This window comes from Ixodes scapularis, unplaced genomic scaffold (assembly GCF_016920785.2).
Source record: "Ixodes scapularis isolate PalLabHiFi unplaced genomic scaffold, ASM1692078v2 PGA_scaffold0__279_contigs__length_252992795, whole genome shotgun sequence".
Classification (NCBI taxonomy): domain Eukaryota; kingdom Metazoa; phylum Arthropoda; class Arachnida; order Ixodida; family Ixodidae; genus Ixodes; species Ixodes scapularis.
The window spans coordinates 120,893,095-120,916,749 of record NW_024609835.1 but is presented as its reverse complement, the minus strand read 5'-3'; the positions used below and the strand labels follow the sequence as shown (position 1 = coordinate 120,916,749).

The 23,655-nt window shown below is 43.7% G+C and overlaps 1 protein-coding gene and 1 long non-coding RNA gene across 2 annotated transcripts; one reads left to right on the top strand and one right to left on the bottom strand.

Annotated features, from left to right (window-relative positions):
- Nucleotides 1-1,107: 1,107 nt before the first annotated feature.
- On the bottom strand, nt 1,108-3,325 carry LOC115323413 (acanthoscurrin-1-like). The gene is made up of 3 exons (XM_029983793.2): nt 3,269-3,325; nt 2,147-2,489; nt 1,108-1,207 (listed from the first exon to the last, which is right to left on the bottom strand). The coding sequence occupies exons 1-2, from the start codon at nt 3,278-3,280 to the stop codon at nt 2,181-2,183; spliced, it is 321 nt and encodes a 106-aa protein (XP_029839653.2). The 5' UTR covers nt 3,281-3,325; the 3' UTR covers nt 1,108-1,207; nt 2,147-2,180.
- A 10,953-nt stretch (nt 3,326-14,278) lies between these two features.
- On the top strand, nt 14,279-16,726 carry LOC120845963. The gene is made up of 3 exons (XR_005716932.1): nt 14,279-14,319; nt 16,143-16,225; nt 16,694-16,726. It is a non-coding gene; the product is annotated as an uncharacterized LOC120845963 (long non-coding RNA).
- The last annotated feature ends 6,929 nt before the right edge of the window (nt 16,727-23,655 follow it).

The window sequence follows — 23,655 nt, the reverse complement described above, 5'->3', positions numbered from 1 at the left end:
TTTCAGTATGCTCCTGAGTCGCAATACTGCATTGTTGTACAAAATGTATGCCATAGTTGGACGTGTCCTCGAGCACGCTACTTGTATCCGTTTCTTATTTTTGTCACACTCGTGTACTTTAGATGGCCTAAATTTGCGATTGAATAGAGTGGAGAAGAATACAGTTTTCTCAATTGAATTATGAAATACATGACAAATAATATTAAAAGCTAGAAATAATGTTTAGTTAACTAGATTGCGTAATATTGCTTTTAATGTTTACTCTCATGTGCACCACAGTTGAAACGAGCATACCAAGAAGTGTTTCCTTTATTTTGTCTTTTTTTTATTCTTCCAGTCGATGGTGATACCTGCTATACATTGGATTTGCTTAAAAGACGTCATGACGAGAATAGATTTAGTTAATATAATTTATTTGTCAATACAAATATTTTTTTATGTTTCTCTTTTAATTGTCACTTCAAGCAACCTCACAATGAATGCAATATATCAGTGAAAACAATAAAAAGGAAACCAGGAGAAACGTACGGGGATCGCCGAGGACGGCGAATTGCGCAAAAATGTAACTGCTTATTTAAATATGCTCAGATTAAAAATGTACTATTTTCGTAAAACTTCAGTAAGCGGTCTTTTGTAATGTTTTGGCAGTACTGACAGACACTACTGAACCCGGCAAAAGTGATCCTTAAACTTTTTTCACTTTTTGTTGGAAAAGCAAGTGTTTTCCTTTGAAGAAAAGCGACAACATTCTAAAAGATGGCTGATTCAGCTGGTCACACGGAAGGCACGTAATTTTGGGCACGCTCAAATTCAAGGAAGGCATTGTTCTTTTAGGAAGCTTACGAAGTCAGTGATTAAGCACTCGTTCAAACATATGTTGGACGGTGTATGCGTAAATGTGTATCAAATAAAGCTTGTTGCAGTGTGCATTTCTGAAACAATATTGCATACTAAATTCGAATGCCAAATAAATTGCCCCTAGAACTTCCGGAAAAAGCTATATCATTACATAATAGTGAATTTAAAAAAAAGAAAGCAGTGGGACCGTCTTTAGGTCCTCCATTTAACTTGATAAATGATTTTTGTTGTCTAAAAGGACACAAGACATTTTTGCGGGATTAAGACATTTTTTTTTTTATTCTTGAAACTAATTTGTTCGGATAGGTCGAAGTCTTGTACGGTCATATCATTCTGGCTGATGGGTTTCCTGAAAGAGTGAGAAAATATGATAATTTGAAATGTAACAACTCTAAGTCTAGGCATTCGCCGGAAGCCTTATGTTTTAATCTGGCTTCACGCATTAAATGAACATGGGCCGGCCGAAATAAGCAAACGACTTGTAAATATTCTTTTCAGCCTCTTACGAGTGTCTTTCTCAAGAAGATCCATCACCTCAACGGTGAAAGTGATCTGCGCCGTCAAAAATATTCTCAAATTCAACTTAATAACAAACAAATAGAAATATAATATTTTGCATATTAAAGTAGATGCTATACTACTTTTTTGTGTCAAGTGATCTTGCAGGCTCTGACATCTTATCCATTTAATTTGTTCTTGATACGGAATAGAGGGCTCCTTTACTAACACCGCGTTGAAGACCTTTTATTACATTCATTTACCCATGACAAGGCCATGCAACCTTTCTTTCGATTTCTTGCCTTCCTTGCAAATTAATTTCTCATTCACGATGAAGACAAAGAAGCCAACATCAACCTTAAAGTATCAAAATGCAAATTACTTTTGAACGATTGATATGACAACATCTTTAATTTGTCTATCTGGATGAACGCTTAGGTAGACAAAATATGCATGCTTTATTAGCCGTTTCGTGTAATATTTGGCATTGTAGACACGGTTAGGATAAAGCAAGGATTTTTATCTTTCAAATATGTGAAAGACTTAGTTAGCAGCACGTAATCTAGCATGTTGGAAATAGTTCGTGTGGTGATTGGGCATTCTTTATCCAACTAAATTTATTAATAATATCTTCAACGCTGATATAATCTTTCAATTAAGCATGGTGAGTGTTTGAAATATATATATATTTTCGAGGGAACTTCACAAATTTTTCCACTGGATAAAGTTAGTGTAGAGGTCACTCATTGAGAGTGTCATACGAATAGCTTATGAAAAGAACCCTCCCTACCTGTGTAAAGTGCAGAAGTGCTCAGAGGAAGAGGTTAGCCGTAAAATCCACCGCCGTGTCCTCCGTACTGTCCACCGTAGTTACCGCCGTAGGAGCCGCCGTAGCTTCCACCGTAGCTTCCTCCGTAGTTGCCACCGTAGCCATGCCCGAATCCACCTCCGAGGCCACCGAGGCCGTAGCCACCACCAAGGCCGCCATGTCCAAGGCCACCGTATCCAAAGCCACCGTTACCACCACCCAGACCGTATCCTCCGCCAAAGCCTCCGCGACCAAGGCCGAGACCGCCGTGGTGCAGGCCAGCAGACGCCAGAGCAATGGCGACGCAGAACAAGGCCAGGGAAAGCTGTAAGGCGAAATAACAAAGCGATAACTTAAGACAATGCTTTAGAGTACACATATGGACACACCTAATGCATTATGCCATTTTTAGTACCATTGAATTGATCTGTGAATATGCTTTACGCGTCGTTGCCCCGTCGACTTTGGTGGTTCTTTAGTTTCGACTATTCTACAGTGTTTCGAATATACAGCAATTGGGTGCGCTCTATTTTACTGGTCATGTCAAATGTATACTACATTAACCTTGCCTTGAATAATTCTTCCCATACCTAACTCTGCGCATTTAGTGCTTAACCGTAGAACTACTTAAAAAAAGGGAAAATGGCGAGGTGTAATAACTTGATATGTCCCTAAATAATGGTATGAGGAATTACATGTCCAACAAACGTTCACTTTTTTTCCACAATTTCAGTGCCGGTTTTGTAATTAAGAACAAAATTGTTGCGGCACGTTAAAACTGATTCTCGTGAATAGCAGCGACCTTCACCATCAAAACGCGAGTAACAGGGTAACATGAATAAAAAGACAGATATGGTTGTTTCAATTATATTAAAAACAATATTGATTGAAGTTAACCTTGTAAAGCAACTACGTTGTGTTAGTGTATAATATTTTATATGGGGCTCTGGTGTTGTGGTACTTTTGTTCACGTAAGTGCACTTGGTCAGTGAGAAGGTATTTGTTTAATTCGTCCAAGGATTTACATAGTAGTATCGCAGAAAATGTTGGAGGAAAAAACTGATTCACTCTCCCGCATTTGATAATGAATGATGTACAGCTTACCACAGCCTTCATGGTGAAGTGGGACGGTGAATACTGCAAACAATCCTGCTGCACTGTGTGATAATCTCAATCAGAACTCCAGTCCTTTTATAGGTAGAGATTTCCTTATAGGACGTGCGGATTTTCAGGCTTTTGTTAATAAATACCTAACTCGTTTCTAAGCGCGTTCAACCGCTATTTTTGTCTTTGATGATGGGGCATCTCAAGGCCCCTGAGAACTATTAACTGCGTTACGTCTCGCCAAGTTTTTTTAAATTTATTTTACTACTTCAAAGTTCACTGCTCCACAAACCAGATTGCGAGTGAGATAATATATGCAAACGTATTCCTAGCGATTTTTTTGTCTAGTTTCAATTGGCAGCTTTGTTAAGTTTATCTCCAGAGTTCACGTTCGAGCCAGTAGTCAAAGTGTTAACGTAAGCTACAATAGCAATTGTATCCATAACTAGTGTGGCGTTTTAACATAATAAATGGCTTATGTTAACAGCGAAGTTTGGCGCTCCATGTTAGTTGTTAATTACGCAAAGAGATGCAAGGCCCGACAGAGGACAGATAGAAACAATTAACTAAGGTACACTTTAATATGTCTATGTTCTTGTGGTTGCTTAAGTTTGTGGTTCCCTAAAAACCATTACCATGGTTTTTCCTGACCTTTAGATAATCATGGAAGGAGCAATAATTTGGTCCGTAAGATGAAGAAGTCAGGGTATTATTTTTCGCGTTCATGGTAAATGAGTGAAATCACAGATATATACGGTTGAATATTTAAGAGAGAAATATGTCCCTATAATCCGGGCGTACTGATTTAGAAGCAAAATATGTTAATATAAAATAAAAAAATTTAGAAGAACACAAGAACAAATATATTGTATAGTACCTGTAGTTGGTAGTATTTTTGGTACAAATATCTGAAAAGTAGTATTGTATTTATCTGAAGTGTACAAGGTATAAAAAAATTCTTTCACAAACTTTCAAGGGAAACAAAATGTCCTGGGATAAACTCTGTCGAACTGTGACCTTGTTCAGTGCATCAGGTTCAGGATACTTCCACGATTGAGCACATCGAAGCCTGAGAAGATGTTCACGTTAAGGATTATGAACTACGTCCAAGTGTACTTCACGCGCTGGTTTGTATTTTTTTTTTTTTTACTTTTGATATATTTTTGAATACATTCGCTGGTGGTTTTGCCTTGGCCCTTTCGATTGCGAAACCTATATTTTAGATATGAGAAACAGGTTTCCCTCAGGGGGCGGTTGTTCGAGGAAAACTAATTCATTCTTTAACAGCAATCAGTCGGGACTCATAAAGCTATACCAAAATAATGGGACATAGCTATTTAAGATATGGAGCGTTTTCGCAATGTGGATCCAAATTAGAACAAGAATTGCTCACAATGACGCTAAGTAGTTTGCTATGAAATGATCTCCGATACGTTTATTGCAATATGCAAATATTAAAATCCCAGTATTCAAAATTTGTTGCCCTGCAATTGATCGTTTGTCTAGAAGGTCATTAGGTTCGTTTTAGGTTTTAATTTTGGCCGTGCTGGCCGTCTTTGAGAGCAGTGCAGCCACGCCTAAATATACCGAACTGGCAAATTGCTGTTGCTAATGACAGTTGTACAGTTTTCTATGTTGTCGATCAATTGCCTCCGGAGAAATTCACATCGTAAGCGAGCCCTCGTCTGACTGTTTATTCGCTCACGTAATGGTCATGTAAAGGCCTCGGTCGGTGGTAGTTCAGCCGGGGTCTGGCTTCGCAGGACCTCTTTCCTCGTCCCTATGGTTGGGTGACTTGCAGCGAGCACAGCCAACGGCAGGCAGCTCCAGGCCGTCACAACTTACCTTTCTAGTTCTCTGAGCACATCTTTTCTTTATTTTCACCTCCTTGACCCGCAAGAACTTTGTCATCTCATTGCAACCAATATCTCCCATATCTGCCGAGCAAGGCTGCTCGCCCGCAGCATTAGAAAGAGGATTCTTCTTGACGAGATAGGTTTTTCTTCGGCTTCATTGCACCATCAGCGGGTCATGCTCAGAAAGTTTCGAAGATTTTGAAGTCCGAGGCCTGGCGGCAAGTTCGCATTCTGACTGATTTTCTGAGGGTGAAGTGCATCAGCTATAACGCTTTTTTTTACCACATGAACGTAGCAAGATCCTCCGCGGAGCCCCTTTGGAAAATGTGATTTTTCCCAATTTGGAAACAACATCTCACACGAAGAGTTAGGACAGAACCCAAAAGCACGCCACTCCAGATCATCGGGAATGTTTCCCTTTCGGCATCAGCCCAACGGATGCTCGATCAAGGTCCTAAGTTCGCCCTTCCACCAAGGCTGAGCTCCATTTATAAGGTCCGAATGGTACGAGCAATCGCAACCAAGGCGCCTCATGGGGGAACCTCACAAATCATCAATGAAGGCCTCGAGTGTTGGGCAGGTTTACAAAGCTCGGGCACTCTAAATATGAGATTTGCCTCAACGGTGGAGGAATTACGTCACAAAGACCTTAGAGTTTGCCTCTCGGAAAAGGAGGGAGGGTTTGTAGTTCTGGACTCTGGGTCGTTTGGGGAAAGAGCAAGACGAACCTTAGCGAAGAGTTTCAAGCAAGTGAATCCATGGCAAGTTCAACCAGAAAAACGAGCCATCCTCAGAATACTTGGGAAAAACAAAACAATGCGGTGGCCTTGTCACAAAAATTAGAAAATTACAACGAGGGGACCTATGTGTTTTTTCTCGGCAAAAACAGATAAGGAAGGGGTCCCTCTTTGTTCCATTCTCTCAGAGAGACAGACTTGGCAAGGGCAGGTGTCACTTTTTTTGGCGAAATTTCTATCACAGGTTAAAGTAAACGATACCGAACTCTGAACCAGTTATTTGCCTTCTCCAGGAAAAGGGATATGATATCGTGTCAGGTTTTTCCTTCGATATCCGAGAACTTTAATATTCAATTCCCAGGCGGCTCTCCTCAAGATCCTCCGAGAAACCATCGAGGAGCAAGGCCTTCAAAGCTTCAAAAATTTGACAGGAATGACCCTCCACAGCTTCTTGGAGCTTCTGACGGCTTACCTTTCTGCGACGGTGGTGTCACACCAGGAACAACACTGCTTACAAAAAAGCGGGGTCTGCATAGGTTCTTGAGTCGCCCCATACTTGAGTGACTTGTACCTAGCAGCATGCGAGAAGAACATTCAAGACCACTTAAAAGATCAAAGCATCGAGGCCATCTTTTGATGTTGACGACTTCTTCATACTATGCAACTGTGATGCAGACGAGGCGAGTAACGGGTGCTTAGAAGTGGTCATGTGCAGCTTCGAACAAAGCTGCCATGGACTGTATTTTACCCATAAACTTCCCGTAAACAAATCTATACGTTTTCTGAATCTCTCATTGGAGTTTCAAACTTCTCACGTATACTCGATGTATAAACCCCGTTCATGTAAAGGGTTTCTTCCGAGTAACTCAGAGCATTCCATGAATGTAAAACGGAAACTGGCCACCATAGCTCTCGTCTCGGCACTATACAGAAATCCTGCCCTCATAAGGTGGGGCGCAGCTTTCAAAGACAGATTTGTAGACTCCAGGAAACCGGTTGCTCGAGTACCCTCCACTTATCGATAAGTGAGAAGCTCTGCAAGCAAGGGCGACATAATCCAGAGAAAAATAAACCAACGAAAAAGAAACCCTCAAAGCCTTTCGTAGTGGTACCATATATACACGGGACCACTCATTGTCTAAAAAAGATCGCTGGCCGACGAGGCATCCATTTCGTGTGCTCAGCCCCCAACAAGGCGTACGCCATGTGCTGTTGGGTGAACCGGGACACCAACCAGAACGTGACGACGACCCGCGGCACTGCACATCGAACACCTACGGCCCATGCGAAAAAAGAGTTGTCTACAATATCCCGATGTCATGCATAGTTCGGCATTTTAAGCTGTCCTCACTCAAACTCACGATCATCATTGTTTCCTAGATCAGGACTCACGCCCAGTCACGATCACGATTTATTCAAAATCGGGTGCTCACCAGGACTCACCCTCACGGTTCAACACAAAACCACAACTCACTCGCCGTCATCATCACGGTCGTCACGCTCACATATCATCACGCTCATCACGCTCACAGGTCATCACGAATCATCAGACTCACAGGTCATCACCCTCACGGTCCTCCCACTCACAGGTCATCACGGTCCTCACGCACACAGGTCCTCACGCTCGCAGCTCTTTACGGTGCTCACACTCACAGGTACTGTCGGTCCTCACACTCACACAGGCCCTCACGGTCCTCACACTCACAGGTCATCATAATCCTCGCACTCACAGGTCCTCACACTCAGAGCTCCTCACGATCCTCACACTCACAGGTCCTCACGGTCCTCACACTCACACAGGTCCTCACGGTCCTCACACTCACAGGTCATCACGGTCCTCGCACTCAGAGGTCCTCACACTCACAGCTCCTTACGGTCCTCACACTCACAGGTCCTCACGGTCCTCACCTCACACAGGTCTTCACGCTCATCTTACTCACAGGTCCTCGCACTCAGGTCATCACGGTTACAGGTTGCTTTCTTCGTTTTTCTTTTGTTCCTCGCAAGCCGGTGGTTTGTCTTCGCGTGACTCGTGCGGCGGGGAAACTACTCCAAAACAGTGATCTACTGAACCGCTTATCCAATTTGAAAGAAATGTACGATGTTTATGTTTAGGCTCCGCACATTTCTACCAAATTTCGTTCACCTGGATTAATTACGAAAAAAACTAAATGCAAGCTGACGAAATTGGGCGTGTTGAACTTTCGCCTGCTGACAAGGGCAGCGGTAGAACACAAACGCGCCTACCGGCAGGTTACACAGACAACGTCGCAGTGATTAGAGCATCGCCTCGCTGTGCATACCACGCTCATTTGTACACAAATAAACGATTAATAGATATATTACCCCCGTTTCTTTTTTTTTTGTGCCCCCGACACGTACTTCTACGGAAGTTTATGCAGCATATATACACAATAAACATATGCATCGACGAAATTTTTTTTCTCTTTCTTTTTTTTGGGGGGGGGGGGGGGGGGGGCGGTAATATTAGGTAGGGTGACGTACCTCTGGTTTGAAATCTCACCATAATCACTGTTGGCAGTGGTGTCCGTCAGTTGTATGCTATTCTATGAGCAGAGACTGTTGGAGGCCGAGTTTTCCTTCCCACTCGAGTGGTTTCTGCTTTTGTTGATCGACCGTGCTTGCCGGAGTAAGCTGCGATTTAAGGAATCATCAGCCGGCATTGTTTTTCAGTCATCTCGCCCATTATAAAATACTGCCAGCATTTATTATCTTGATACGTGCAGCCGTCCTTGGAGTGGTTTCATTTGAATTGGCTTGGCATGGCTTTGCTTAATTTGGTTTGGAGTGGATTGGGGGTTTGGGGTCGTCTGCGTGTGTCTCTTTGTCGCGCTCTCGATCACGTAGGGTACGTTAATTTTCATGTGGCAAGCCGCGTCATTCTTGGCGCGCAGTTCATCGAACAAGGTTTCATAGACAGATCGTTTCATCGACACTGCGATGTTTCATTGGCAGATCGTTTCTTCGACATTCGATGCTCGCCAGAGTTTGCTCCATTTCGTCGACATGTTTTTTTTTTTTGTTGTTTTTGTTTTTGTTTTTGCTTTGCTCTGACGTCTAGACGACATTTCTCTTTCTCTCTCTTTCATCGACGCGGCGTTGGCTTCTTGACGTCTCGCGTTCTTCGCGTGTTCGCAGCGCACGGCGGTGTGGACAGGGCACAGGTGAGTCAAGCGCAAATGCTCCTCACTCTTTGTACGCAGTGCGCTGTGCGCTTACTTTGCTGGAGTGGTGCGTGGGGCGTGGCGGCCTTTTGATTACGTTTTGGCCGTACGGGCGCGTGCTCGGCCTGCCTAGCGGATATTTTATTTTTATGTAAGGAGCGTGCCCTATGAAGCTGAGGCTCGGCGCTCAGCAGCCAGACGGCCGGACATAATTGTTACTTTCTCTCGTGCTTTTGGCTGCGTGCACACTCAAAGCTCGCGAGATGCATAATCGTTCCAAATATTTTCTAAGGGGATGTTTCTCGACGCGGTGGTGGCCTCGTATAACGCTCATTGTTTTGTAGAATCATGTGAGGCTTATTTTGTGCCCAGTAATGCACACGAAATACCGAAACTGATGTTTTGCATTCTCGTCTTGCAAGTGTTCCGAAGAAGGTAGTGACGTAGAGGTTAACCAGTCGGTTTCGGTAGTCTTTGAGAGTCGATGAACGAGGTGTTTACATTTTTGAAGCTTGCAGAGTCGGAGCTCGCGGAGATCTATCGGCTACGTCGTCTTCTTTGCCAATGGACAGCTGACCGATTCCACGTGCTCGAGCTCTCGCTGGGAGCGTAATCCTATTTATACAGTATTCAGCAGTGTTCATCCGTGTGTACTGTAGTGAACATTTCGGGCCCGACATATCAATAGTTTGTTGTTATCAACCAGGAAAACGGAATATCTTTAAACACCTCCCGACAAAGAATGAAAGCCAGAGCTCTCCGTTCGCTTTGACCAATAGACCTATCTCATACTTTCACGGCTACCACAATGACAATTGTGGTAGCCGTGAAGCGCGAACTTAATCGCGCCACCGCTTCGCGGCGATGCGACTGACCTGTGTGAGTCATGTGAATCTGAAAGTAACCCAACTACCAGCTAGACTGCACGCGTCGCTGTTTCGCAACATGTGACTTATTCACAAGATCCCATGAGCTATGATCTGCCAAGGCTCTACATTTCCTCTCCAACTATTCCCTCACATACGTTGATTTATTGGTACCCTCCCGCATATTTGCGGCCAATTATTTTTAACAAACCCCTCTCACATCTTTCTTTCCCCCTTCCCCGTTGCCTATGCGAGTCTTTCCCCTTCCTGGACGATAACAATCTGCATAGGCATTAAACCCCTTTTCCCGTTTTATACAACCCCCCCTCCGCCTCACCAACCACCTGGAGCGTGTGGGACGCAGCCAGGAGGCAGCGGTAGTGCACGAGACGGCTTGTGATCGACACGCGCAAGCCTTCAGCGGCGTTGACCGACCCTCGTGCAGAAAGACTACAGTACCCACAATGCATTGCGCCAGAGGACGCTTAGCGAAACTGGCGGTGGGTCGGTCTATTACCTCAAGCCCGGTTCATACATCTGCGTTCCGAGCGACAGAAACAACACGAACGATATGACACCGGGACGATTCTGTTCGCATTACAGGGCGTGACAGATAATGCAAATAGTAGCTTTATCAAGTAATCATGTGTCACGGTTGTCCCGGTGTCATGTCGTTCGTGTCGTTTCTGTCGTTCCTGTAGCTCGGAACGCAGATGTGCGAACCGGCCTTTACGAGCCTACTCTGATGTTACGCTTGAACGTCACGGAAAATCGGTCTTCCCGCCTTTTCGAGGCGTCGCCACGGGTACGAATACTAGCGGGGCCTATTTAAGTGATTTGTGCGGCACACAACCGTCAGTACAGGTTATGGCTAGGGATGCCGCGAACTTCTTTCGAACCGAAGGTTCGGTGATCGAATTAAGCGAATCGAAAGGTTCGAAAATTTTAGAATATTTGAACTTTTCATATTGAGAAATTCGACGGAAGTCGAATTTTCGACCTTGTTATATTAACAAGTTCGACGCTTTTCGTTTGAACTTTACACGTTCAGAAACGCAACGTTTTTTGAACCTTCGAACTTATTACGCTAAAAAGCTTGATCCCTTCGAACTTATTACGCTGCGAAATTCGATGCTTGTCGAACTTTCGACCTTGATAGACAAAAAAATTGATGATTTTCGAACTTCCCATTTTCTTCCACTAAAATGTCCGAAGCTTTTCGAACTTTCGAACTCCCTACGCTAAGAAATTCGATCATTTTTTAATATTAGAAGTTATTTATCTAAAGAAATCAAATATTTTCGAACTTGCGTATCTTGAAAAGTCAAAAGGCTCAAAAAGAACTTCAAACCTTTATGGTAAACTTTCGAAGTTCGTCGAACTTCGAAAAACGGGCAGGCGGTTCCATTTGGATTGAAGCCGTAATGTACATTCATAATTTCTTTTCCGAATTTTTACATGGGGTGCCGCATTCCTTGCGAAAAACAATGCCATTTATTTTAATGTTCTGGCATGCTTAGTTTTAAAGAAATAAATTCCCGAAGGAGCAAGCAAGGACGACGGGTTTTTGACAATAGTCGTTTGTGCCATATTTGAAGCGCGCTATAGCCGAAGCTATTTATGGTAGAGATGTTAAACTTCTTAAGACATATCTGTGTAGAGGCTAGGTAACTGTCATCTTAAGATAAGAATATTTCTGTACAAAATGGATTTTTAAAGAGATGTCCAACATGTATCTACGGGCTATTATGCCCTAAACTTGGTAATTGGTTTCGTCGAAATACTTTGAGGTGTCGCATTTAAATTAACACCACCGACAGTACATATTATTGCCATCTGCAGAATACAAAATAAAGTATTTATTGTTTTCTTCACTTTGAGGAATAAATTAACTCATGGGGGAAGATTTCTAATATTGTTCAAGTTCAGCACGTCATTAAAAAAAATCATTTTTAGTTTTTTTTTTTTCGTTTTACGTTTTTGGGATGTGTTTCTTTTAGCCTGTACATTTTGGTAGGAAAAACTTGTTTTTAAGCTCTGGGCCTCTGAATCTGCAAGAATACAACACTTCCGGTGGATTCTTGATAGTTTCTTTTACCTCGCCAGCTTTTTATTTTTGCATTTATTGTTATGTTTCATTTTTTTTTAAATTAATGGCACAGCTATTTAGGTCGCAAAGACATATCATTGAACTTCCGAACCACTAAGTATGTGATGATTAGTGCCTTCTGACAACGAGTTTCTAACAATGACCATCTACGCGATGTTTTATGCTGTGAAGAGCATTAGTAGCTATATATATGCATAAATAATTTCAGATTAAAATAAGCTCGACCACGCCCTCTTTCCCCGTATTGTTTACTTTAACAGTCCGAAATACCCCCCCCCCCCCCCCCTTCCCGCCTTTGTTTTTTTTTTTTTTTTTGTCTCCACTTTTTTCTTTTCCGACGCCACTGGTATGGTAGAACGCTCCTCGACCTCGAGTTGTGTCATCTTCTGTAATTTTTGCTCGGCGTTTCTTTCGTCCCGGAAGATAAACCTCCAGAGCAATTGCCAACCAAAAAATTCTCAAGGTGCAGGCGAGCTGGTGTATGTTGATCATGATGCAAAATCCCGAGAGACTCTGAATGCAATTCGCAAGAAACAGTGTAAGAAGAAAGAAAAAAAGGGGACAAGTCAACGTCTTAAACTCAGCTGAGTTGAGTTGGAGACGTTGTCCTGAGCTGAGTTTTCAGCTGAGTTGAGTTTGAGACGTTGCCCTCAGCTGAGTTTGAGACGTTGTCCTGTCCACTTTTTTCTGCCTTCTTACACTTTTTCTTTCAAATTTCATTCCCAGTCTCAGGATTTTTCATCATGTACAAACTAAACGTATTATATGCCAGCGTCACTACCAGCGTGTATGGGGGTAGGCCCTTACAAAAATGAACAATGAGTTTCAATTGAGCTTCTAATGTGTTTTTATAGAGTCAAATGAAACTCATTAAAAATATTCATCGTTAAATGAGTTTTATCATTACCCACTCCATATCTATTCTTTTGAATTTGCTCATTACAAATTCAAGCGAGGTTTATCATTACCCAATCAATAGCGATTCTTTTGTGTTTACTCATTACACATTGAAATGAGTGTTATAAAAAAAAATCAATGAATCTACTCCCTACTGCATTGCACCCGAAGTAAATAGCGCGTCGGTGCTAGTTCTGATATACAGATTTATGTCCTGTGCTTAAAATAATAACTGTATTCACCCTCTTTTACTTTTAAAGGCTTATTCAAACGATGTATGTCTTCAACGCGCCACAGTTTAGCGAAACCAAGATTTCGCGAAATCGGCCTGCTCACACGTGGAGTTTGACGCGCGAAACCTGTGACGTATTGACTCACGAGCATTTCACCAAACCTTGTCTGCACCGGGAATATTAAGCGTCTCGCATCAAAATTATATGAAGTACGCAGAGTGTGAAGAGACAGCCTGTTTTATTAATGCCACTCAATGAATTTCGTCAGATTCGGCTCAACGGGTTTACTAGTTCTGCCAAACCCGGGAAAAACAGCGAGATGATCTCGAAGCATTTCGGACATTTTTGCACCACTAATAAAGAACGTTATCCCCAGTCACCATGTTTATATACAGTGCTTGCACCCGCCACGACTGTTGACGAATCTGCACCGCGCCCCCAATCCGCACTGTAGGCGTCGCTAACACACCTGCAACCGAGCAGGACCAAGACTCGTCGCCCGTATGTCGCTCGACATGTTTGTTTTGTTTTCTTTCGGCTTCGGCTCGTATACGGAATCGGCCAAAGATCAGACTCCTCCAAAAGCTCGCTCCTCCTCGAAGGTCAGACGTCAAAGCGAAGTCGAGCGGCCATTGGCAGCGTCCGCGTTTCTCCTTCGGGAGATTGACGGGCGTCGGTGAGGTTTCAGCGAAAAATTGCTCCGGAAGCGAAAACACGCGCCACTTTTTTCGGAGGCGCGCCACTTTTTCGGTTGCGTTCAGACGGGGAATCTGTTTCCCGAAACCTAGTTTCGCGACACAAGATTCGCCAACAAGATACATCATGTGAACAGATCTATTTACGGCGCCCCTCTATTGCGATTTGGTCAGTTTCGGTTTCAGTATTGTAACTTTTACTGGTTTCGTTTTCATATCTTAAGGATCGCGTCTTCGACGCCCCATCGGTAGCGACACCAGTTCTTTGTATTTTTCTTTTTCCGGCATGGTTTCGCCATTCTTGCGACCGTTAGGTGTTTCGCCGTTTCGCGGTATGGAAATGTCTTTAGAAACGGAAATGTGCTAGTTTAATCAAGTTTATCTATCTGTGAAGTTTTCTCTTGTGATGATTATGTTCAAGAAGAGCGCGGAAGGCCGACGACGCAACAGAACGAGCAACTCAACGCAGTTGGTAAGTGTACTTCTTTGTTTGCATTGTACGCGTTGAACGAGAAGTGAACATTATGGAGTTTTAGAATAATCTCGTGGCTGCTGTGCATGCGCAGACCCAAAACAAGCTTCGGACTCGAGCTTTGGGGCCCGTTATTTTTCGGTAATAGCGTGGGTACCGCAAAAGGCGGAGTACCGCAAAAGGCGGCGCCCACGACATCTCCGTTGAATGCGTCTTCGACGCCGTCGCCCGCTCGGGAACTGCGTGAGTCGCACTCGGCGACCGCGGTCGGTATGGTCGACGCGTATTGAAAACGCCACGGATCGCTGGATTCACAGCTCAAAGCTATCGAGGCGCGTGCACTTACGATCGCGGCAGACATGTAAGCATGCCTTGGTAGTGGATCGTCTGGGCTTCGTAAGTACAAAAGAGCAGCTTGGCAGCGACAAAAACAAAACATGCGGCATTGAGTGTAAAAAAACTACAAAAATGTTACTCTGGACAAAAAGCTTGTTTAATTTTCAAGATAAAACGTTCTAAGTTTCAAATAAAAGCTGCCGCGACATCTTGGAGGCGTTTTAAGCGCGAGATGCTTGCGTTTGGGGGGGTCCCCTTCAGAGAAACGCTATTCTAAAACTCTTCGCCGGAATCCTCGCTATTTTGCCGTCCGTAGCGCCCGATATTCTAAAACTCCCTATTTTCTCGTTAAGCTAGAATGTTTTTTTTTTTAATAACTAGTTGGGTTTGCTTTATCTGTCCTAATGTTTGGATCTATGTGTAGCGTAATGAAAAGTTGCCACTCATTCTGTGTATGGTCCGAGAAAGTGTAGCTCATGTCAACAGAGCACGTATTGAATTCTTAATGCTACTTCCGGTCCGTTGCTTTAGGAAATGTCTTGTTGGTCTAGCAGTGTACTGATGTCTTTCAACTATAAATTGATTACATTGATAATACTTCATTTCATTTCCGAAGTTAGACTTCCTTGGGATTCGGTTCATGCAGAGACAATATTCCTTTTCAGTCAAAATGGTTGAAGAGGATATCCATCTTTTGTTTTGAAGTTATGGAAGTGGACTAAATTGTACTGTTAGGACAAACTTCGGTCCCCTGGCTTTCTAGAATTGAACTGGGTTTACATTTGTCGGTTAGAACTTTTGATAAAGCAGTTGTTCCTTTTGCCTCTTTTTTTTCTCTTTCATTTTGCAATTGTGATGTGATCTAGCCGAGGGCCGCAGTTATTCCCCAAATGAAGCAGCAGCAGTGTGTTCCCAGCTTGCGTCACTTCGATTCATTTCAAGGCATGCCACGAAATGAATGCCCCTGTTCATACACCGTTGGAATTGGGACTGACTTCAAAATGCAGTTCGACACAGTGTTTAAGTGGTATGAAACGTCTGTTGAATGACCTATGCGGTTGTCACAGGTTCGTGGTTGGTCAACCCGAAACGCTTGTCTTCCTCTTCCCATTGGTTTGAAGCTCGGCCGGCATTATACTTTTTCATACTTAGCGTGCAACGCTGTCAAAGCTACTGGCGCGAGTGCGTGGCTTCATCTACGGTTTTGTTTGTGCGAGAAGGCGTGCAAATGATCAACAAGACCAAGCCCCACGCTTGCGTCAGTAGCTTTGACAGCGTTGCACCTTAAGTATGAAAAGGAGTATAGTCTCATCCGAGCTCAAGCCTTTGACGCTCAGGTAAACATGTGCGAGGATTGTAATTGACCCTGCCCCCAAACCACCTATAAACAGACCAAAATGACAAAAAAGACAAAATTTGTGACAGCGGTGTTCGAGAGAAACTGCAGACGTTTAATTACCCTGCCTGAAACTTTGCAAACATTTCAGTGTGGTTGCACCTGTGTGGGCGAGGTAAATCCACTATGAAAAGACCCTGAAGTGACGCCTTCAGGATGCCGAAAATAATTATGGTAAGTTAGAAATTAACCCACTAGTATACTTCCTAAATATTTGGGCCGGGTGTCGATTAAAAAATTTTAACCCAGTTAATTTGTCACAAATTTTCAGGCATAATATCTTGAAAAGAAGGGAACTGCAGATGTTCCAAACTGGCTGAGGTAAATCAGCCTTGCGGTGCACCAAGGTTTACACTGAACATACTTTTGTGTATTGTCCACGAGGTGTAGCTCTTGCATTGAAGTTTTATGTTGTAGTTTCTTCAATGTTTGAACTTTCAGCGTGATAGCTGGGTAGTGTGTAAATGTTTTTTTTATAGCGCAAGCAATATCTTACTCCTGGTGGCAGAAAGTTCCGGCTAGCAGTTGACATGGTTGGACAACGGTGTGCATGCTTGCTTTCTCTGAAGCGGCCAATGAAGCGAAATAACAGCCTGTGCGGATTGTTCATGCATTTAATTTTTTGTTTGTTGTTCGTTTCAGACTACATGTGCTCCCAGTACAAGGGGGTGGCCTTCCAGGCGCTGACGACCAGCATGTCATCTCTGCTGTGCTGTCGAGGGAAATTTAAAGGGTAAATATTGCAGCTGCAGTTTTTTCTATTTTATCCCTGCTACACTTCCTGCGAATTTCTGTGCATACTTGGTCTTTTTGTTTTCATAGTACTGTAAACGTTTGTTATAGTCCGTTGCAACTATAGAATAGCACAAGCCCCTCCCACAATTCCCTTTGCTCGCCATGATTGGCGGTGTCCTCTGGGCTCTCCTCCTCTCTAGTGTTTGCTTATTAAAAAGAGTGCAGGACTTTGTGGGAGGGCCTTCTTCTATTCTAGAGTGGCAACAGAGTATAATGACCTCAGTTAATTTAACCATTTCGAATAGTCCTAGCGGGCACCCATGCATTTTTATGGGAAGGACTCTGCATCATATTTTGAACCGAGAAAATGACCCCACAAACGGGAAAGCACGGGCTTTCTGCTACAAAATTAACGGAACCAAACTTTGTTTTCAAGATCAGACCGGAAAAAGTCGACTCCTGTCTTAAACGGCGAGTAACAGAAATCCTGTGCTAGTCTCGCCACGTTGGGAAGCTAATGCTATGACCCCCATCTTGATTTCTTTAATGCTTGTTATGGCTGTTTTCACATCTGGTATTTTCACTGTTCTTTGGCCAAAAGTGAGTGGCAGGTCACCATAGGTTTGCAGAAGAAAGTGGTCACATATGCAGAAATTTCTAGCAAGTTCGTAGCGCAGTGGCTCTTCGTCGTAACCGAGGAAAAACTATGGTATTGTTGGTGCAAAACAGTAAGCCTCACGACTAGCAGCAACTTAATCATGGATATGCTGCACCGTACGGCGTTTATTTGAGCTCTACTTCACTCAAAATATTACAGGGGCACTTAGGTATCCCTTTGTGGATTGAATGCGAAAGCATTGCCATTCCTAACTACACTTCCTTTTTTTTCCTCTATTGTTAGGAATGGCAATGCTTTCACATTCAATCCACGTATGTATAACTAAGTGCCCCTCTAATATTTGTATTACGTTACATAATACGGCGTCACACATCATGGTACTATCGGGGAAAAATGAAATGCGAACAGAGGAGCGCGTGGCTCGCGGTACAGGCTGCGCCGCCTGGAAGTGAGCCTAGAAGCGAGGGTGCGTGGCCTACTCCGACATGTTCACGCCTGTCCCTCTCCGCTCCCAAGCTTCGGCAGTGCGCCTCTTAGTGCGCTGAAAGCTATCACCGCTATCTTTGCTGGCTCAGCGCGTGCGGTGCAAAGAAGCTCGCCGCACTCGCCGAGTAGGCAAAGATAGCGGTGGCAGCTTTCAGCGCACTGAGAGGCGCACTGCCGAAGCTGCGGGAGCGCCAATAGAGGGGCGTGAACACATCGAAGTAGGCCACGCACCCTCGCCCCTAGGTTCACTTCCAGGCGGCGCAGCCTGTACCGCGAGCCACGCGCTCCTCTGTTCGCATTTCATTTTTCCCCGATAGTACGTCATGTCGTCACGTGAAGTGTGATGTCATCGAACCGAGGACATATTTTTATGACCATCTTTCGGGCACATCAACGCCGATGCCGTCAAACATGATGAAAAAACAGCCTCAGATAAACAGGGACAAAAAACGGGTAAAGACATGCCATCTTTTGCTGTAATGGGACAAGCTTCTTTTTGAGGGGAGAGTAATGTCGCATTCCGAAGCGGCTGAGATAGCACAGCAGCTAGCATGCCCGGCTCTCACACAGCAGCTACGGGTTCAAATCTCAGCCGTGAAAGCACATTTTATTTTTTTATTTTATTCCTCTGTTAACGTTTGGTACAACTCGGATTTTTCGCTCCATGGACATATAATGCTTTGGCATTAAAAAGGCACATCCAGTCAGGAATGTGCCTTTTCGTGTGGTAGGGTCGTACAGCTGCTCACCACTTTGAAAATCACTACTGAAGTACGAGGGGGCGCTAATGATCACCAAATCAGGTTCACGCCATTCATAGGTGAAGGATCCTTTTGCATGCACTGAAGATTTGTGTGGCATTTGCTTTCGTTGATTCATTGGCGCATCTCGCCGTTGATCGCAGTCCTGCACCTTGTTAGCTCTAACGGGCAGGATGGACAGCTCGGCAGACTCGTCGGCTGAATCCTCCGTGTGTAGTTTAGCGTTGCCCTTATACTGCTTCAAGTAGGGATGCGTTTGAACAGTGCGCAAAACACATGCCTCTTGCCCACGCTTCTATATTCATTGCTGGTCGCGGCGAAACAGCCAAGTGATGTGCGGCCATGTTTGCCCTAAAAAGTTTGTGAGACATTTTGGATAATGTCGTAATATTTCGTTGTAAGTCACTCAAAAGGTGCGACAAATTTTGTTTTGTTAATACGGATTTCTTCTCGGGTATCGTAAGTTAGCTTTTTGAACTCGGCCTCTGATGTCTCGATCCTCCCAATAATTGAAACTTAGTGTGGCGGATCCAGACCTTTGTTTGTTTTGGGGTGGGCGGAAAACTTTAAAGGATACTATTCTCCCATTCTTTCTTGTGCAAGGGGGGTCCACTCATGTCCCATTGCCCTCCGAGAAGGGGGGGAGGGAGGGGGGTCCCCCCCCCCCCCCTGGATCCGCCACTGTTGTGAAACCTGCAGTTGATACTCACCCATTCGGAGCATGGCTTTATGATCCGCATAGAACCCTATTACCGTTTCCTTCCTGTCCGTTGTGATTAAAAATACTTGTTCAAGATAGTAAACAAACAAAAAAATTAAATAAAAATACACAGGGACAACAAGTAGACATAAAACACAGGCGCCAGTGTTTACCACCACTTATTGTCCATGTGTTTTTTGCGGCGCTTGTCTACGATCATGGATCAGTTGGCCCAAATTGCCATGTTAATTCTGCGAGATGCCTATAAGCCTTAGCTTCTCTATGTTCAAATTTGGTAAACTTCATAAGCGATAACATCTGCTCGCTTATCTTTGGTAGACCTTTTCAAAAGCCGAAGTAAAAGAGTGCAATGCAGCGGCAAAAACAGTGAGCGATTGATTCTCGCAGACTCGGGGGCAAAATATACTTTTGCATTATGGTGCCCCTGACAATGCTATTAGTGCCACTCATTAAACTATCAAGGTAGTTTGTAAATTAAGTGCCTGGGTGAGCAAAAATGTAGGAATTTCGAATGTGACTTTCCGCATTTAGTGCTGGTTCACACGTACAGTGCAGCGCTAACTCAGTCCTGTTAAGGCAACGAGTCACTGCTACTTCCATGGCTTGTATCGTGTGTTCTGAGGGTCCTCCTTTCCTAAAGGACTGATGTCCCGATTTGTAATACTGATTCAGCGCTGAGGTAGTGCTGCGCTGTGAACAGGATGCCTTGCGCGGACATTGAAGTTTGGATAAGCAGATCAACGTGTAACTGTGCATCTTTTTTCTTTATAGGCTACCAGTACAGGGTCTCCCATGGACATGAAGGCAGTACAAGGTCTCCCATGGATACGAAGGCTGTACAAGGTCCCCCATGGACACGAAGCAGTGTACCGTATACTCGAATTTTGCATTTTTAATAAACCAGTTATTACTCCTTCACACGGTTTTATGCAGGCATTTTCCGAACACTGCATGCGTATATAGGCATACATAAAAGTGACACTTGCACTCACTTTCCCCTTCCCTCAAAACAACGGTTAGATCCGGACCACATGTCATGCAACCTATTGCCGTCTTCCCTCTCAGAGCCGTCTATCTAGAAACCCACGTTAGGAGTATAGATTCTAATACATTTCATTTTAAAGTCTAGATACACTGCTTTGAGTCTCTGTTGAAAATCAAATGTTATTTTCTACTGCGTTCGATTCAGGTTTTGATGGGCCATCTCATTAAGTATATTCCGACTCGTCGGAATATACCTAATGAGATGGCACGTCAAAACCTCAAGTACAACGTGGTAGAAAAAAACATTTATTTTCAACAGAGGCTCAAAGCAGTGTATCTAGACTTTCAATTGAAATCTATTAGAAATTCTTATGAGGTGGCACGGCTGAACCTCAATTGAAACGCGGTGGCCAATAGTTTTCGTAAACTCCTTAGGGACTCGTTACAAAAAATTAATTGTTTTTCCACACAGACTCGAAACGGTGTCAATAGACTTTCAAATTATATTCATATGAAATACATTAGAAACTTTATGCGGTAGCTTTGTCGAAACATCAATTGGAACGCGGTGGCCAATAGTTTTCGTAAACTCCTTACGGATTCGTTACAAAACTCATTTGCATTTCTATTGAGGCTCGAAAAGACACAATGAGTAGACTCCATAAACCTTCAAAAGAAATTAATTAAAAATTTTTGTAAGGGGGGAGGCAGTTTGCCAGATCGCTTCAAGGTTTTTTTGAGCCTCAACCACCTGCCTACCCCTTGCCGTTTCGAACTGGATAAGTATCTCGTTAAACAGTATATTCGTCTGATCACTACTTCGTAATGCAGGTTAATGACCTCCCCGGCCTGGCGGTCACAATTCCTGATCTATGGTCACATGTCACTCTGCACTGGCAAATATTCCAGTACCTCCGGGACACTCGTCGTCTCATTACATTGCCTGACCAACTTCGCGCAGTCTAAATATCACACCCGAACTTTTCTAAACCTGATTTCGTGAAAACGTGAAAACGTTATTAGAAACTGAAACTGTGAAGGAACATGAAAACCGGACTTCGAACTTTGCGCACTTGGACATTAAAGAAATTCGAAACCTTCCAAGTTTTTTCTCGAGTTTAGCCCTAAAAGAAAATCGAAACCTTCGAACTTTTCGAACTTTATGTAGAAATGAATTCAAAATCTTCGAATTGATCAAACTTTATGTTAATAACAATTCGAAACGTTCGAAATTTTGAAATTCAGATCCAAAGAAATTCGAAATCTTCGCATTTCGAACTTTAGATTCGAAGAAAGTCGAAAGGTTCGAAACTTTCGAACTTTAGATCCCAAGATGCTTCAAATTTTCAGATCTCTCGAATTTCAAGTTAGGAAAGTCCGAAATCTTCGAATTCCTCGAACCTCAAGTGAATAAATATTGGAAATAAACGATTCCGAATTTTTAGAAACCGTAAAAGCTTCGACCTTTCCGATTTCGAAACTCCAAGGTGTTTGAAAGTTGCGAACTTTTCGTATTCGAACCTTGGTACGATCGAAAATATCGAAATATTTTCAATTCGAACCTCAATTCGGTTCGAAAATGTCGAACCTTTCGATTTCGAACCTAGGGTGGTTCGCGGCATCCCTAGTTATGACTTCGTCAACATTTCCTGAAGTCTATTCCAATTTGAAAATCAAATATCGAAGGTGTCTTCCGTGTGCGTGCTTGCATGACATGAAGTGTCACAACTTTGTGACCACAACACCTTACGCGGGCACAATGTCCGCCCATATCAAAATTGAACTGGGCGGTGTTTTGAAATACAATATTTAGCATTATTTCGCGCATTTAGTTTCCGGAATTTAGCAGCCCATTCGGGAAGTTGAAGTTGAATGGCATTTTTTTTCATACCTGGCAGAAACCATGACCAACGGTTTCTCTAGTAATTTAGTTGCACATTTACAAGAAATATTATAATTTATGTTACATAATTATCAAACCCACGTCGTTTCTGTAACCATCGGTTCCAGACAGGTTCTCTGTCGCTCGGTTAACAAGCCTTCCTTCAACGCAGTAGCCTACATAAACAACCCGCTGATCAATCTTGCCCGGTGCTACACCATTGTAAAAATTCATTGCGGACTTGAATCTTCGCGATATGTGTCATAGGCCTTCAAGCGATAAGAAGTGTTTTAGAATTTAACTGTAAAAAGTTGATTTTCAAATATATTCTTTTTGTTTTACAAGAAATTCTTACCACCCTCTGAGTACCCATGTACTTCAACCATAATAACGTAAAAACGCAACATGAGTAAAGAACGGGCAAGGGAAGCACAGCGTCATGCACGAAGCCCGAGAAGCCCGGGCAAGTGGCGCCTCGGTGTCGCGTCCAGCGGGAGCGCCGGCAACCCAGCCGTGGCCGTGGGGCAGGCGCCGCGACGTTACGACGCCGCGCGCCGCCGTCATCTACTTCCCAGTGTAAGCAGGCACACGGCACACAGCGAATTCTACGAATCCTGTGGAGCCAGGAAATTCATTAGAGTGAGACACGTGGGTAGGCCAGTGCGACCCGGGTGGCGCGGGGACTGCAGGCGGACGCATTTAGAAACCACGTGTGAACGTGGCATTTCGCATCGGCGTGAGCCTTTTTGGAACTATCTTTCGTAAAAGTAAGCATCAACTTCACGTCGCTCTGACCTCACCGGGTTCCTGTGACATCTTGCCCTACTCCTAGAGTTTCCGCAAAAACTAAACGTCGCTACTGCTGCGTGAAAGACTGCCACAGTCGCGAAGGTGACTCAAGCGTCAGGCTTCACCGCTTCCCTTTGAGATCTTAGGAAGCGACACGGCGACAAAGTGGATTACTGGAGTGCGGTGCATCAAGTAAGTGAATTTTACATTAATTGTTGAAGTGAACGAAAATACATGTGCAGGTTTGGAAAGTGTCTGACAAACTCGTTTTGCAGACTACCGGGCAAAATAACATATTTATACAAGTTCTTTTACGAGTCTCTGAGACAGCCACATAAAGAAATACGATAGGAAAAATCGGGCCGATTGTTGCTTCGCTGTGACATCGAGGATCAGGCGATTAGGTATTTAAGCGATATGCCCGTCGCCCCGTTCCGGTACTCCTGGTTGGAGGCGTGCATTTGCTTGCGATCGCGCGAGCCGTTCGGCACGCGCGGTCGCAACCAAAACCTTTGAAAGCTGCGAGTATTCATACAGTAGCTTTTCGTACAAAAAACGTTTTGTTCGTTTCGGCTACCAAATTTAATCCTCAGTCTGGTAACCAATGTGAGGGCGTGCGAAAAATAG